We start from the raw sequence: 15050 nt of genomic DNA, 5'->3' as shown, positions 1-15050 counted from the left end.
GCCTTTGCACCTGAGATTATGGCAGCTGTTACGATCATAAGGAACAATTAGTAGTGATCGTGCAGTTGTTGGTGTTTTTTGTTTTTTTTTTTAAGATGAAGAACATTTGGAGGGTTTTTGTATTCTTGCATCAAACCATAGTTTTGTGAGTCCTTTACCAAGTGTAAATCTACTTACTCTCTGAAACTGCTGTAGCAGCTATTGTTAAACTATTGCAAAAATTGACAATTCAGATGAAGATATAGTTATTGTAATTCTGAAATGGAAAGGACTGTGGCTTTGGCATATTCCTGAGAGAAGAGAAAAAATTGTAACAAAGAATTCATAGGGGCCATTTCCCCCCAGTTTTAATGTGAGTTCTTGTAGATTCCTAACATGTAGGATTTGAATCACCTTTTTTTGTAACATGCTGAGGTGTCTGTCAGATATTGGTATGAAAGAGCTCTGGTTTATAGGAATAAATAGAAATCACTAGCTCTTTGGAAAAATAAATTTTCACATATCTACAATGTGCCAGTATCTGAAAGTTGCACATCTGCTTGTCTCTCTAAACTAAGAGTAAAAAGCTGGATGGCAAAATTATCTGTATGACCATTTCCTTAGGAAGTACTTAGGCAGGGCAGGAATTCAGTGTTGAGATTGTAAGTGTAGGATGGCCTTCTGTCAGAAAGACGGAGAGAACTTTAGCCTGAGGCTTTGCTGGTGAGGAACAGCACTACTGATGCGATGCATCAGAAAGTCAATGGACTCTCTCTTACATCTGTGTGATTTGCAAGGCTGGAGTCCCTTCTGACTCAGGTTTTTCTGGGAGCAGCGTGTTGAAGTGCTTTTTTGGAATAAAAAGGTGATATGGAGGTCCCCTTTATGGAGCAGCAGGTCTGATTCTCTTCTTGGAAAAAAAACCCCAACAGTTAGGTGTTCCTGGTTTCTACTGGTTGTTACATGCCCCAGTGAGAACAGCAGCCTCAGGGGAGTCTCTTGTTTAGGGAGAGAGGATTTCTTGGGAAAAAAACTCTCTGGGTTGTAATATCTTGTAAAAGCAATGAAATAAACATTTATTTTCAGGATAGCAAGTATCAAACTGCTGCATTTTAAGGCAATGCAGAAAATGTGAGCCACAATATTTTCTGTTTGGTCATAGCAGAGAGAAATATTGTCCCTCATTGGTTCTCTTAATTTTTAATTGCTTTTCACATTGCAAAAGATGTTACAACGTTTACTACTCAACACCTCAAGGAAGCAAAGCTATGTTCAGATTTATTGTCCCCAGCTAGATGGACCACTCAGAACTGTTCCTGTTTCTTTTTTTCTTCCCTGTGTTCATTTTTAGGTGATGGTTGCAGAAGCACTGGATATTTCCAGGGAAACATACTTTGCAATTTTGATGGACAGAGCCTGCAATGGACCTGTTATGGTTGGCAGTCCACAGGGTGGTGTTGACATAGAAGAAGTTGCAGTTACTAGCCCTGAACTTATCTTTAAGGTATTGAAATAATATTTTAGACTAGAAGTTTTCCTTGTCAGTTATCCAAAATAATATATTTCCCCCTTGCCTTTCTCCTTCCGTTTTTCCTTCTTCCATGTACAGAAAGAAGACAAGAAGAACCATAAAAATTGTGTTTCACCAAATAGGGGATTAGACCTGTCATCTAGTAGATAAATGAAGAATGTTTAACGTCTGATTTTTCTAGTGTTTCTGTCTCCAGCTCAGTTTAGAAACGGAGCTTAAATCTGGCTGTTACATGATATGTTAAACTTAACATCTGAAATACTTTTTGAGTTTCACTTTCAGGAAGGTGCACAGTTTTTTCACAAGTGGGTCAGTGCCAATACGGTTATTGTTTCTGTGGTTGTTTTTTTCTGATTGACAGAGTTGTTAATTATTTCTTTGTACCTGGATGACTTTTGCATCTGAAATCCAACTGTTGTAATTGCTTTCTTAATGATGACTGCATTTAAATATTTTTTATGTTACTATGGCATTCTAATGAGTAGACAAGTTACTAATCTGGGAAAATAATTGATACAATCAAGTGTAATTATTCAAAAATTGTAAAAATATTTAATGTGCATTTTAAAATTATATAAACTTCACAGTGTTACTGAGCAGTGACACCATTGCCTTGAAAATATTCCAGAAGATGTCATAAAAATTAACAGACTAAATATTCATCAACGCCATCTGTACAGTAATTAAAAGTGAAAACTGGTGTCACATTGTCTTGTCAGCATGCCACCCTGAAGAATTATATATATTTTTGGAAGGACTGTTCCATAGTTGGTGTGGTAATTATAACATACCCTATAGGCAGCTGCTGTAGCCTCAGTCTCCGAGAACTTTGGCAAACAGCCATCCTTTAATTACTAATTTAAAAACGTATACTAAGTGTTTTCCTTTTGGAGTTATAAATCTCCATTCAGATTGAATATTTAGTTCTATTTATGCATGTTATTGTTACAGGAGCAAATAGATATTTTTGAAGGCATAAAGGATCATCAGGCATTGCAGATGGCAAAAAATTTGGGATTCAAAGGACCTTTGCAACAGCAGGTAATTTGGGTCCCTTAGTTTTTACTGAAGACGTTTTAGCCCAGCTATACAATAAATGCTTTCCAAATAGGCATGAAAGGCTAAGTGTTCATTAGGTCAGGACGGTTTTGACATTTTAAATACTAAATTGCACCTGTATAATTGTCATCAGGCTTTAGCACTTTGAATAAGGTCCTTATTGTTCCAAAGTGAAAGTTGCTGGTCTTTGAAGCAATTGATGGCAAAATGCTGTTACACCACATGGGATTCATTTAATTTCATTGGAATTCCATTGGAGTTCAGTGAATTACATGGGTAGAGCTTTTTTGGAAAATTTGGCTGTTAATATGAGGGGAAGATCTGGAGAAGTAAAGGTGTATCTCTCTGATGCCTTTTTTCTTTCCTGATCTTCAAATCAAAACCAAAAGGCTGCCAGCTTGTTGTCTTTGCAGTATTTCTTTTCTACATTTGTTGGAATTCCATACTCTACACAAATATGCAAGATACTTTGTCTTATGAAGCATTTTGCAGGAAAGAGAAAGCTTATTTAAGCTACTTTTGCCTGTTTTCTTTTCCATAGCATCAAACTGGCATTTCTGTAGAACTCCTTTATTTTTAATTCAGCAGTTTTAATTATTTTCTATCCCAACTGTGCAATTAACAAATGCATAATCACTAAGTTGATTAACATACATTTGAAGATTTAGCTGTATATCTAATGAGGAGGAATGATTATGTAGAACCTTTCAACCCCTGAAGAGTTCTGGTACTTAATAATTAACTGCAGTATATAGACTTTTCAACAATACATTTAAATAATGCCGCAGCGAATGCATTTCTTTCCTTGTGCTATCAACTCAAAGGAATTTACTGAGTCATAGGAACATAGTCTTTACTCAGATAAATCCTAGTATTTACATGTACATCCACTATTTCTAAGTTGGACTTTTATGCTTTGCCTCAAAGAGGCTCAATACTTGTAGACCTTGAGAAGGAGAAATGTTGACAATTAAGCTCCCTGATTCAGAGAGGTGCTGAAAGGTGGAGCAGCCCTTAGTAAAAGTTAAGTGATTCTGCTGATCTGTTAAAATTACAGCAGTGTACTAGGGCAACAACAGCTTTTCAGGATGCCCAGAGTCAGTGTGGGGTTGTATGGTGGGACCTCCTCCCCAGTGTCACTACTGGTAGCCTCACCCGTGTGCTATTGGGATAGCTGTCAACCTGAGCATCCACGCCAAGGAAACTCCTACATTGGTGGGTGCAGATTTATAACTGATAATTTTTTTAAAGTCAAAACCATTGAGAATGCTTCAGATAATGACTTTTGAGCAGGGAAGACTTGATAAGCAATTTGTATGCTGCTTCCAAACTGTAACTCTTTAAAGAGTCTTAGACGTGTTGGTCCCAAGACTGGACACGGCACTCCAGGTGCAGCTTTGCCTCACCCTCTCCTTCCTGATGTAGTGCAGTGTTGGGGTTGAGTCTTTCCCATTGTCACGTTTTCCTTCTTGTTAATGACATTGTGCAAGAAAGCCAGCTTCTGTGTTTTTATTCTCATTCACTTTGCTTATTATGGGAGGTTTCAAATATTTTTGGTTTGTTTACTTCAGTTAACTGATCTGAAATGAAGGAACAAATTTGAATTGTTCTTTATTAGTGCATTTCTTCATCTGCAAACTTATTTCAGCTAATAGGTTGTCAGTGTGTAATGAACCAAAGGGGTTTTTTTAATGCACGTTCATGTTGCTGTGAAGTTGTTCTATTAATGGAACATTGTTATAAGAACAAACGACTTGGAAGTTAGTAGTCAGTCACAGTACTTTCTACCCATTAACAGAGATAGATGGTGAAGAACATAAGGAAAAAGCAAGAGTATCTTGTAAAGAGTAAACAAGCATGCTTCTGACATAATGTCTTCAAGATGTAGGAAGGACAAATGTATATTTTATTCTAAAGTCACTTATGTGCACATACTGCTTTATGGTTTCTGAATTTAGACTGATTAATGTGAATGTAACTTAGCACACAGGAGAATATGTCATTACGAACTCTTAGGCACTTTAAAAATTAAATTTATCATAGCAGTCATGCTGTATATTTGGAAGAAAATCTCCAGTTCATGTAGTCTTTAAATGCTTATTTACTAAATGCTATGCAGTATCATAATGCCACATTATTGCTATTTTAGATACTGTATAAGTATGATTAAGAAAACAGAAATAAAAGCAGTAATTATCTAGAGATAGTGTGCAATTTAATACATTAAAAATAATCGATAATGGTTTACCTTTGCCTTGAAAACATTAACTTTTATTTTTCTGTGTTGTAATTGTAAATCACTTGATCAAATTTAGGCAGCAGATCAAATTAAGAAGCTGTATAATCTTTTCTTGAAAATTGATGCCACTCAGGTTGAAGTGAATCCCTTTGGTGAAACTCCAGAAGGGCAAGGTAAGAAATTGAAGGAAACAAATGAATGCATTATAATTCTTTATTTATGCAAACTATAAATTAAATTGCATGGAAGGCTGTAGCAGCAGCTTTGCATTAATTTCATTTTGTAATGTAATTTAAACAACATTGATAAATATTCCCATGGCAGATTTTACATTTCAATACCTGTTGTTATTTCATCCAGATACTGGAAGTATCAGCTTCTACATGTTGTGCTTGGTGAGAAACACCAACATTTTCTGCTCTTCTGCTCTTGGTACAAAGTTGTTTTTTTCTTGGTTTTGTTTTGTCTGGGATATATTTTTGTCAATGTTGCTTGAATTCCTGAGAAAGGAACTTGTTATTTTACATCTGTAAACATATAGGTAAGTTAAAATCATAAGTGTATGACTCTGCAACCTACTAGAGCAGAGGAGAAATTCCAGCTGGAGTGGACACTTAGCTACATCCTTTGGGAAGAAAAACAGTAATTGATCTGCTTGCACCATGAATACGGGGCTAAGGAGATATAGGGTGAATAAAAGGGGCTGGGTTAGCTTTCATGTCATTCTAATAGTTGGTTTTCCAGCTGAACCCCTTCCTTCCATTTGCCATTTTTGTCCAATTGGACAAAAGAAAAGGGGGACTAAAGATGCCTGTGGTATATTGAAACAGAGCAGGGCTGATCCAAGTGGATGATAGTTACCACCTCCGTGTGCCATTTGATGGCAGACCATTGTTACCCTTGTATTAATTCCTGATGCCAATATTTTACGGTATTCATGCCCCCTCCCTTTTTATTTCTTCTCTGTAAATAGATAGAGGTGAGAAGCTGTGGAGCTCAGGGGGAGCTAGCTGAGACCTCAGTGTCCGAGCCTGCGGGTCACAAGCACTAGTGACCTTCTAGTAGAGGCCCTACCTACAGGGTCATTTTGTGACTTGAGACAAGTCTTTGACATTGGGAAGTCCTGGTGGGTGTTTCTTGAGAAACATTGATAAAAAAATACTCAAGAAAGACAACTCCAGTTTTTAAACAACTCTGTAGGATATGCCTAGACACCAAAGCAGAAATTGGAAAGCGTTTACCCATTTTAACAAAAATTAGGAATGTGTCTGCTGCAGTTCTGGAAACTTTTGGGAAAAGATCACTGCTGTGTCAGTGTGTTTATAAAGTAAACAGCTTTTCACAAAAAAAAAAAAAAATCCTTTTTTTTTGTTTGTTTTTGCTTAGCTAGTCAGGAATTCAAAAGCTGAATTGTGGCTAGAAACTATGGAGCCTCCTCCAATTGTCCAACCTTGTTTTTCCCTTTTTATTAACGCACCAAATGCAAAAGAATTGGCAGAGAATTGTCCAGCTTAAAAGGATGATTCTGCTGGTAATGTATTCTGAAAAAGCTCTAAAAATGTAAAAAAATTCTGCCCTGCCCCATTTTATTAACACATATTGTAAAATGCTGCTCTGTGTTATAAAATCATCTCTGGAACACTAAAATGCCCTATTGTAGAGTGACATTTGAAAAACAAATACAAAAAGGAATATCTTGTCTATTAAAGTACAGGAGGATAATTCACAGGCGATAATAATAATGATCAAATATGTGGTAATTTTTTTTCATAATGAGCAGATTTCAGGTTAAATAAGTTGGAAAAACATATTTATGACTTAAATGTATACATTCTGCTTTTTAAGTATTTCTTTCTGACCTTTTTCAAATTCCCTCTTGGCTAGTTTTTTTTTTGTTTTGTTTTCTTGCCACCAGAATCCTTTAGCTCTCTGGATAGAATTTACCTCCTGAGAATGATTTCCACCAAATGCTTTAACTCTTTTTATTTGAGAATTTTTCGCAGCACTCTGTGCTCAGATTTCCAGCTCATTTGAAGTTCCATAATAACGTGCACATTGAATCAATAGTTTCTGCATTGTAAACCTCACTCAGCTTAATAAATGTAAGTCAAATTCTCAGCAACTGTCTCTAACTCCATTGGTTCTTATGCAATTTGTGAAATGTGTGCTGGGGGAGAGAGACAAAAAGCCCTGCTGGTGACCAGTGTAGTTCTACTGTAGGCTGGATATTAAACGGAAATGGACAATTTGCCTTCAGAGCCCAATAGAGTGTTGTTTTTCCCTGACATTTAAATAGATCCATTGGCTTCATTAAAACCAGTTGGGAATGAGGTGAGAAGGACATTTTCATTTTTTGTTGCGCAGTGAAATTAAAGCAGAACAATGAAATAGGGCCGTGTAAAATGAATGGTCTGGATATTTCAAGTTCTAGCATTGTGCAACACATGACAATTTTGACCTTTTGGAGATGAATGGGACCTTTAAAATAGGTGCAACAAAAACTGCTGGAACTTTCCTGCAGATTATAATGTTGACTTCAAAACAAATTCATTGGTATGTTTGACTGCCATGACTGATGTACTGACCAGGTTTATTTTGTGGATTTGAGACCACTGACATGGTAAAAACAGAATTCCCTTCCTCAAAACCTGTTGAAATAATTTTTTCAGTAGAATAACCAAGATACCTTAACACTACAGGGTAGTATGGACAGTACCCAGTAGTCCTTAGGCTCAGTCAGATCTTAAAAATTGGGACATCTATGGACAATTGCCTTTCTGTTAGGTTTAGAAATGAGCTTGAGGTGAACTCTGTGCCAAGACTAGGCTGTTCTGATGTTCACACTTCATGGTTCAAAACTAGCTCAAATAACTAGTACAGAAGCACTTTACTATTCCGTTATTTTGGCAGAACAAAGGACAAAATCCCCAGTTCAGTACCTACAGTATGTCAGCCATGTAATCCTGCAAGGGAGATCTTTTAAGTACATCTTGGGTGTTAGAGGGTGGACATCGTAGACACGTGTATAGGCACTGAGAATATCTGACTTTGCATCCTTGCTAGAGTACTGTGACATGGAACTGTGGAAAAAATGACTGATTTGGATAAGTTACCAATTTCCCTGTAACGAGTGTGCATACTCAGTGAGGAAGGCTTCATTTGGGGGATGGCAGGAGGTTTTATGCTGTTTTCTCCAAGGTTTTTCACCATGTATTTTGCAGGCAGGAAGCTGAGGGGCAGAAACAGAATGGGTTTCAAGCTGTGAAAGCTATCTTACTAGCAGACATACCCAGAAGTCTCTCTTGGTTTTTGCTAGCAGTTTCTCCATATGAAATGTCTTAAAAAAGAATAAAGATAAAACAAATGGAAGAACATTTGAGTAGCTTAATGCAGTTATTTCTAATGATAAAATATAGGTCTCTGTATGAAGGCCATTATTCCTGTCAAAGTCACAGTTAAGATGGATTTATTTCTTGCTGTGTTTTGTGTTTTTCACTTATGTGAATTTCTATTACAAAATACATTGTCATATGTATTTCCTTTTGTTTAATTTTGTAGCAAATTCTGTGTTAACACTATTGGGTCAGAAGCCTGCAGCTGCCAATTTTTGGGGTTTTTTTTGTTTTGTTTGCTCTCAGTGTAAGCTGTTGAATTGGCAGATGACAAAAATCCTGCACTGCTAGTAAAAACAACAGAAGTATTCCGTGAATATAAGTGTTGGAGCTTTCTTTTGAAAGCTTTTGTTTAGAAGAAAAATTCATTTGTATAATCTCTCATGCATGTAACAATGTGCTTTTGATGGTGAAAATGGTTTGATAAATATTAATGGGTATTTTTCCTGCTACTTTGTAGAGCATGGCCTTTGTTAAAGATGAATGTTCTGTAGAAATGAGATTCTGTTAATTTGACATTGAGGATGTTCATGTCTAAGGTAAACAGAGCTCCAGTTCTACTCTAGCTTTGAGTTGGTTTAGCAATTTAAGGAACTGAAGGCTTGAAGAAGAAAAAATGGTACTGGTCTTAGTTAATTGTTAAAAAAAAAATTAAAGCAGCTTTACTAGAGTAGAAGTATATTGTGAACTTCAGACATTTCTGCTTTCGGCAGATTCCCACATGGTGATTGACTGGGTACGATCTAGACTCTTCCACGAGAAATCTATTATACACACACACTTATGAATAGTTTTCTGAAACTGCAGTCACTGAAATGAAATTTGATCATGCTTTAATTTAATTTGGTATTGGTTACAAATCAAGTGTATCTCAGAAAACTACAAAAAGCCCAGCAACATCAGAAAACTAAACCAAGAAAACCCAATGCAAATCAAGATATACAATTGAGACTCCTGTTTGTGTAAATGTTTTGTTTACTGTTTGCTTAGGTATTTTCTCCTAAGTTGTATATTTAATTGTATATTAAAAAGTGAGAGAGGGGTATTTGTCCGCCAACAAAGATGGTGTGATTAGGTATTTTAATTGGTGGGTATCTATATCAAAGGCTAAAAATTGACTTGACAAGAAGTTTTGTATTTACTTTTAAAATTTTCTTTACTTACAAGTCATCTTTTGATCACTTTTAACATACATTGACTTAAAGCTGTTTTAATTCAGACCTTTGGGGAAATAATGTGTGTACAGCTAATAACATTCAAAATTAAAAATATGGCTAAGGAAAGCATTAGGTATTGCTCAGCTGTAAATGAGTGCACGTTACCAAACATTGCTTTGGATTGCTGACCTGTTACATCTGTCATGCTTTCAAAATATTGGAAGTAGACGTTCTTATTAAATTACTGCAGACCACCTGTCCAAATCATAAAAAATGCCTTCATAACTTATGGGAACTTTGTTTAAAGCAAACATAGTCACATCCCGTGATGAGGACACATGACTGTGTAGTGTGGAGATGCTTGTTGTGGCTTTTATCAATACAGGATTTAAGGAAAACTTGCTCTTGTCTACTGACTGAATGCTAGAACTTCAGCTGATCATATGGTGGAAGGAGCATCCGCTCCTAAGCAACCTTCTCCCCCTCCCTGCTATCGGAGCTGTGATATTTCAGAAGCTCTGACTAACTGTAAACTCTAAATGTCAGTATGTTGTTGTTTTCTTTTTTTCTTTAGTTGTTTGTTTTGATGCCAAGATAAACTTTGATGACAATGCAGAATTTAGGCAAAAAGAAATATTTGCCATGGATGACAAGTCTGAAAATGAACCTATAGAGAATGAAGCTGCCAAATACGACTTAAAATATATAGGACTGGATGGAAATATTGCTTGCTTTGGTAAGAACAAATAAATCGAAAAGACATTTGAAGACAAATTCATACTTGTTCAGTGTGTAGAGTTTGTTTACATTCTGTCATTCAATCCACCCTTGATGGTATTTCAGTCTGTTTCGCTGGTGTTGTCTGTCCTTCCGCAAGTTCTTGCTTGAATGAAACTGAAATTGTGTTGAAACTGAGATGAAGGCCACAGCGGATAGGCAGGGCACGGCTGGTGTCAGAGAAGGCAAGCTAAGGGAGAAGCCGGTGGCGTTTCTATGTTCTGAATTTTTAAGCTGATGCAATTGGTCTTTCTAGTAATTGAAAAAAAAAAAAGTCATCAAAATTAGATAATTTTCAAAAATGAGACTGTGTTACTTAAAGACACTGCAAAAGTATGTGTGTAAAAACATTATATTCCTATTTATAATTGAATATTGAACTCCGTTTCCTTTTAAGGAACGCCACTAAAGATGCTGCTTGGTTGGTAAAAGGAAAATACCAGGTTGTTATTTTCCTTCAGTTTCTGTAGAACAGAAATTACTCTTGTGTTTAGAAAAAAGAAAAAAAAAATTGAGTCAGCTATGCTCTAAATAATTTTCATTTTGTACAAATTCTTTTAGCCAGTACAGCATTTTATTACGAATCTAGTTGAATTAGGCATTTTGCCTCAGCTTGGTGAGCAAATGTCCAGCATTTACATTGCTTAGATGTGTACTGTAGCCACAAATCTAGAAGATACTTACTACACGTTGTAGTTGATTCAATAAGTGACAGTGAGACTTTAATCTCAATTAAAAGAAAAAAAGCAAAACAACAACAAAAAAAACCAACCAGCCAAACTCCACCAAAACCCCAAAGAATAATTGGCAACACTGATTTGGGTTGGTTTGGGTTTTTTTTGTATTGTGTATCGCTGTTGAATTACAGGTAACACAGAAGCCTTACTTTGTCCAGCAGGAACAACTTACAGGGGACGAATAGTTCTCATCTACTTTTCCTATCTTAGAGGATGTTTGTGCCCATGGGAATGCTTCTAGACTGGTGCAAACACAAAATAAAAGGTCGTTTCGGGAGCATCTGATACCTGTCCCCAACATTTAGTTGTCTGTTTGACAGTAATACAAAGCGTCATCTCCTGCCATCGGAGTGGTGGGAGGGGAGCTTAACGTGTCAATTTGTCCTTCACGTCTCATGATGCAATCACTGTTCCCAAAAGTTTTAATGTCTTTAAAGCAGAAGTTTTTGCATTTCTACAATTACCACTGAAGTGCTCATACATGCTTAAGGGAAAGTATACATCTAAGTCCTACAATTGACACAGTTATAAAGAAACCTAAATGTTGGTGTGTATGCACCGGATTTTGAATTACTTCGTGCTTTGTATATCCTTGAATAGGTACTGACCTATTTAGAAATTTATATAACCTTTTGAGCCATGTTATGTGGTTATGCTGATATGTTTTAAGCCTTTTCACAAATCTTACATACTTTTATGTGAAATATAAGCACTTGATGTTCACAATTACAGTTAATGGAGCTGGACTTGCAATGGCAACATGTGATATAATATCCTTGAACGGGGGAAAGCCAGCCAACTTCTTGGATCTCGGTGGAGGTGTGAAAGAAGCACAAGTATATCAAGCATTCAAGCTGCTGACTGCCGATCCAAAGGTAAAAAAAGCTGGGTTTGGACCTGAAGCTTCCCCAAGAAGCAATACAGCTGTGTTATAGGCTGTGAATAGTATGCTGAAAAATACAGATAATGGTGTGAACATTGAGGGTGAGTTACTAAAGGGGAGATCTGGGAGGAAAATTATTTCCCTGTGAACCACCAGACTGACTTTTCAGGTCCTAATCCACAGTCAGGTTTACTGGTCAGTCTTGTGTGGGTTTGAGTCTCAAGGCAGTTTGACACAGAAATGCAGATGTGGTAATGCTGGGCATTGCCGTGCGGAATTTTGAGCATCTGGCTCCTAAAGTGGAACTTGTGGGGAAGCTCAGATACTTAAAATATTCCTAACAGTGTAGTGCCACAGTGAGAAGGAAAATGAGAATTAAGCAGCTAGCTAATTCTAAAGGCTGATTTGTACTCTTTTAAGCTCAAGTTTTCTAAAATATCTCTATTCTGCAGCATAGTCTGTGTTTAATTAACATTCACAGGCTGGAATCATAGCCTGGTACGCTCTAACACTTCCTGTTGCAGATGGAGGTGCAGTTGTTCTTTTCTTTCTGAGCAACAGGAGAAGACATTAGTCTGTGTGCACTGAGTAGAAGTTATTTCTAGAGATGCATGTTGGCATGCTGAGGTCATTGGTCCCCTTTGCAGACAGAAGGAGAATATCTGCAGAGAGAACATTGATCAGGCGTAGGCTCTGGAGCGGTGCCAGCTGACCATCCCTGCTGACACAGAGCTATGATTTTGTGTGGAGCCAGAACTGAAGTAGATTTTTTTTTTTTTTCACTAATGAAAAACTGTCAAAGGGCTTTGATTCTCTTTTCCATCTCCTGCACGTAAGTGTCTCTGCGGAAGTCCTAAGTTGAACATTTTGCTTCCTTTTGCGTATCTGGCTTTATCTCCTTCATCTTTTTTCTGTGCCTCCATCCCCTTTCTCATGTTCATTGTGTATGTGATATGAGCTCCTCTAAATACCACCTTCCTGTGAAAACTGGATCGCTGTAATTGTATACTCTGTGCAGCAGTAAATGACAAAATGTTGTGACTTCTCAGATAGAGGAGGATATTGTTTTCAGTAAAATTTCAAGGCAAAATCAAGAGGAACATTTACAGTACAAAATAAGCAGAGGTGGACTCCACATTGTAAGCTCTTTGCGGTTTTAACTCTTTGCATGTTCTTCAGGCACGTAGTGCCTTGGTGGCTCAGCTCTACTAGAGACAATCATCTGCAATATTTAAAACATTTTTCCTGGATTTTTTTTGCACTCGCGTAGACCTGGGTCATTCTGAGCTTTTGTTTGTAGAGGTCTAGGTTTATGTCCTTCCCAAGACCCGCAGGAAGAGAACTGGTTGTCTCCTCGTACCTTATGATCTTAGAAGCTTCAAGTCATTAACACGCCTAAAGAGCACAGACCTGGAGAAGCAGAGAAGCAAGGTATCTTGCCTGGGGCAGAAGGGAGGCAGGATGCAACTTCCTTCATTGCCTGATACTATTAGACACTGTTATGCTTGTCTTCATTTCTGTGAGTTTTAGCTATTCTCAGGATGTTACACAGAGATTTGTTTGTGTGTGTTTGAGTTGTTCTGCAGTACGTGCTTCGTATGATGATCAAGGTTTGGCTGACATGTAATTTAGTTCTGAAACTTGTGTTAGTGGTGGAGAACAGGTGCAGTAAAGTCTTAGATACACAACTTAGCTGATGATTATCACTATGCTAAATAGGTTCTTCTGTCTGCTACAGCACAAACAACAGGTATTAATTTTGGTGATGAAACTTAGAGTTTAAACAATTTGAAAACAAAAAGGCATTTCGGTCGCTCTCGGCTATATAACATCTGCACACCCAACATTTGACTTGTAAATGTATCCTATTATATATTCTGCTTATATATTACTGCTTAATGCTAGCGGCTTATACCAGGGCTAGTGAAGCTGTGCCAATTCAGAAATTGAGACAATGGGGCAAAGTAAAAGGTAGCATGGAAAGGACCTGCAATGGTCATTTATGCTTGTGTCTGTGCACAGCTGTAGCTGTGCCATTCCTGGCTTTCACTGGCTGAAGATGAAGAATGCTTTAGCCTAAATGCAGTACAACTCATTCCTCATTAATTTCTTGCCTCCTCTCATCCTTTTGAGTGCCTTGTCTGATCTTGTCTCTATTCACAGGAAGAATCACAGAACAGCTCCATTGCATTTCCCTTTTGTTCTCTTTATTGCACTCCAGGGGAAAAATGGAGGAGGATGACTAAGCTGCTTCGAGTCCCACTGGACTCTGTTATTTGGTACGGTGCAGGAGAAAGAGGGTGCTTCTCAAAGCTGTCAGCTCCAGGGAATGTAGCGCATAGCAAACTTGGACGCACGTACCTAAGTGACAGCATTGTTGGGCACAGACATTGTGTTTTTATTGAGATGTAATGCTGTCACCCATTTTTAAGTTTTTAACCTAAGTTCTTTTGAGCCTAGCTCTGCACATGACCAGTCATACCACAGCTCTTAGCCCTGAGAGGCTTGCTGGGTTTAAGCGAGTCACTTCCGAACTGTTTGTTGTCAGCCCTTTCAGTTTGTCTGATTTTGCGTTTATTTTATGTCACTGTGACTATCAGCAATACTGTTTCAGTTCCACATGACTTCAGGTGAAAAACTTCTCATAACGGTAGCCGATGAGGAATATGTATGAGATTGAATTAGGATTGGGGAAGATAGGCTGATATCCCAGTACATAGTAGGAGGTTGTAGCACCCTGGCAGTTCCATCAGCCTGACATCAAACTTCTTGTTTTTCTTACTGCTCTGCGCTTCAATATTAGTATATTTACTAGCTATTAAAAAAATAAACATTTCATGTTTTATTTCATTCTGTTCAGAGAAGACAGTAGCTGTCTGTTATTTCCTCTCCTCATACACCATGTCCATTAGCTTACTAGTATACAGAAGGTAAGTGAATGGATCCTCTCTTAGCTAATAGGCTTTCAGTCCCGAGAGTCATTGTGGCTAACGCAGCATTCACAGCGTGTGTCTGGTCACTCATTTCTCTGTAACCTTTAACCTGATGCCCACCTTGTTTGAGGAGATAAAAATTTGCTCTTGGGAGCTTGAGGGGCAATTACTTGTTGTAAATGTCTCCAGCCAACATTGTGCCTCTGAGGAATGACTAAACAAGCAAAAAACCCGGTCTGCAGGGCTGTCATATGGAGAAGTACTGTCTTAGTGGTGCTGAAATGTGGCACTGACAGTGTTAAGGGCATTGCAAGAGAAGAAATCTTCCAGAAGGAAACATTCAACTGCACTTCGAAATAGATC

General features: G+C 37.6%; 1 protein-coding gene across 1 annotated transcript in view; it reads left to right on the top strand.

Moving 5' to 3' along the window:
• Positions 1-15050, top strand: part of SUCLG2 (succinate-CoA ligase, GDP-forming, beta subunit) — a 107384-nt gene that overhangs the window by 46266 nt on the left and 46068 nt on the right. Inside the window, exons 5-9 of the mRNA XM_010080534.1 lie at positions 1331-1483; positions 2462-2551; positions 4885-4981; positions 9932-10093; positions 11604-11746. Coding sequence (XP_010078836.1) covers positions 1331-1483; positions 2462-2551; positions 4885-4981; positions 9932-10093; positions 11604-11746 — 645 coding nt within the window. The remainder of the gene's footprint in view (positions 1-1330; positions 1484-2461; positions 2552-4884; positions 4982-9931; positions 10094-11603; positions 11747-15050) is intronic.

The sequence above is a fragment of the Pterocles gutturalis genome, unplaced genomic scaffold (genome assembly GCF_000699245.1).
Source record: "Pterocles gutturalis isolate BGI_N339 unplaced genomic scaffold, ASM69924v1 scaffold21594, whole genome shotgun sequence".
In the NCBI taxonomy this organism is placed as follows: domain Eukaryota; kingdom Metazoa; phylum Chordata; class Aves; order Pterocliformes; family Pteroclidae; genus Pterocles; species Pterocles gutturalis.
The sequence above is the reverse complement of the archived record's forward strand: the minus strand, read 5'-3'. Positions and strand labels throughout refer to the sequence as shown.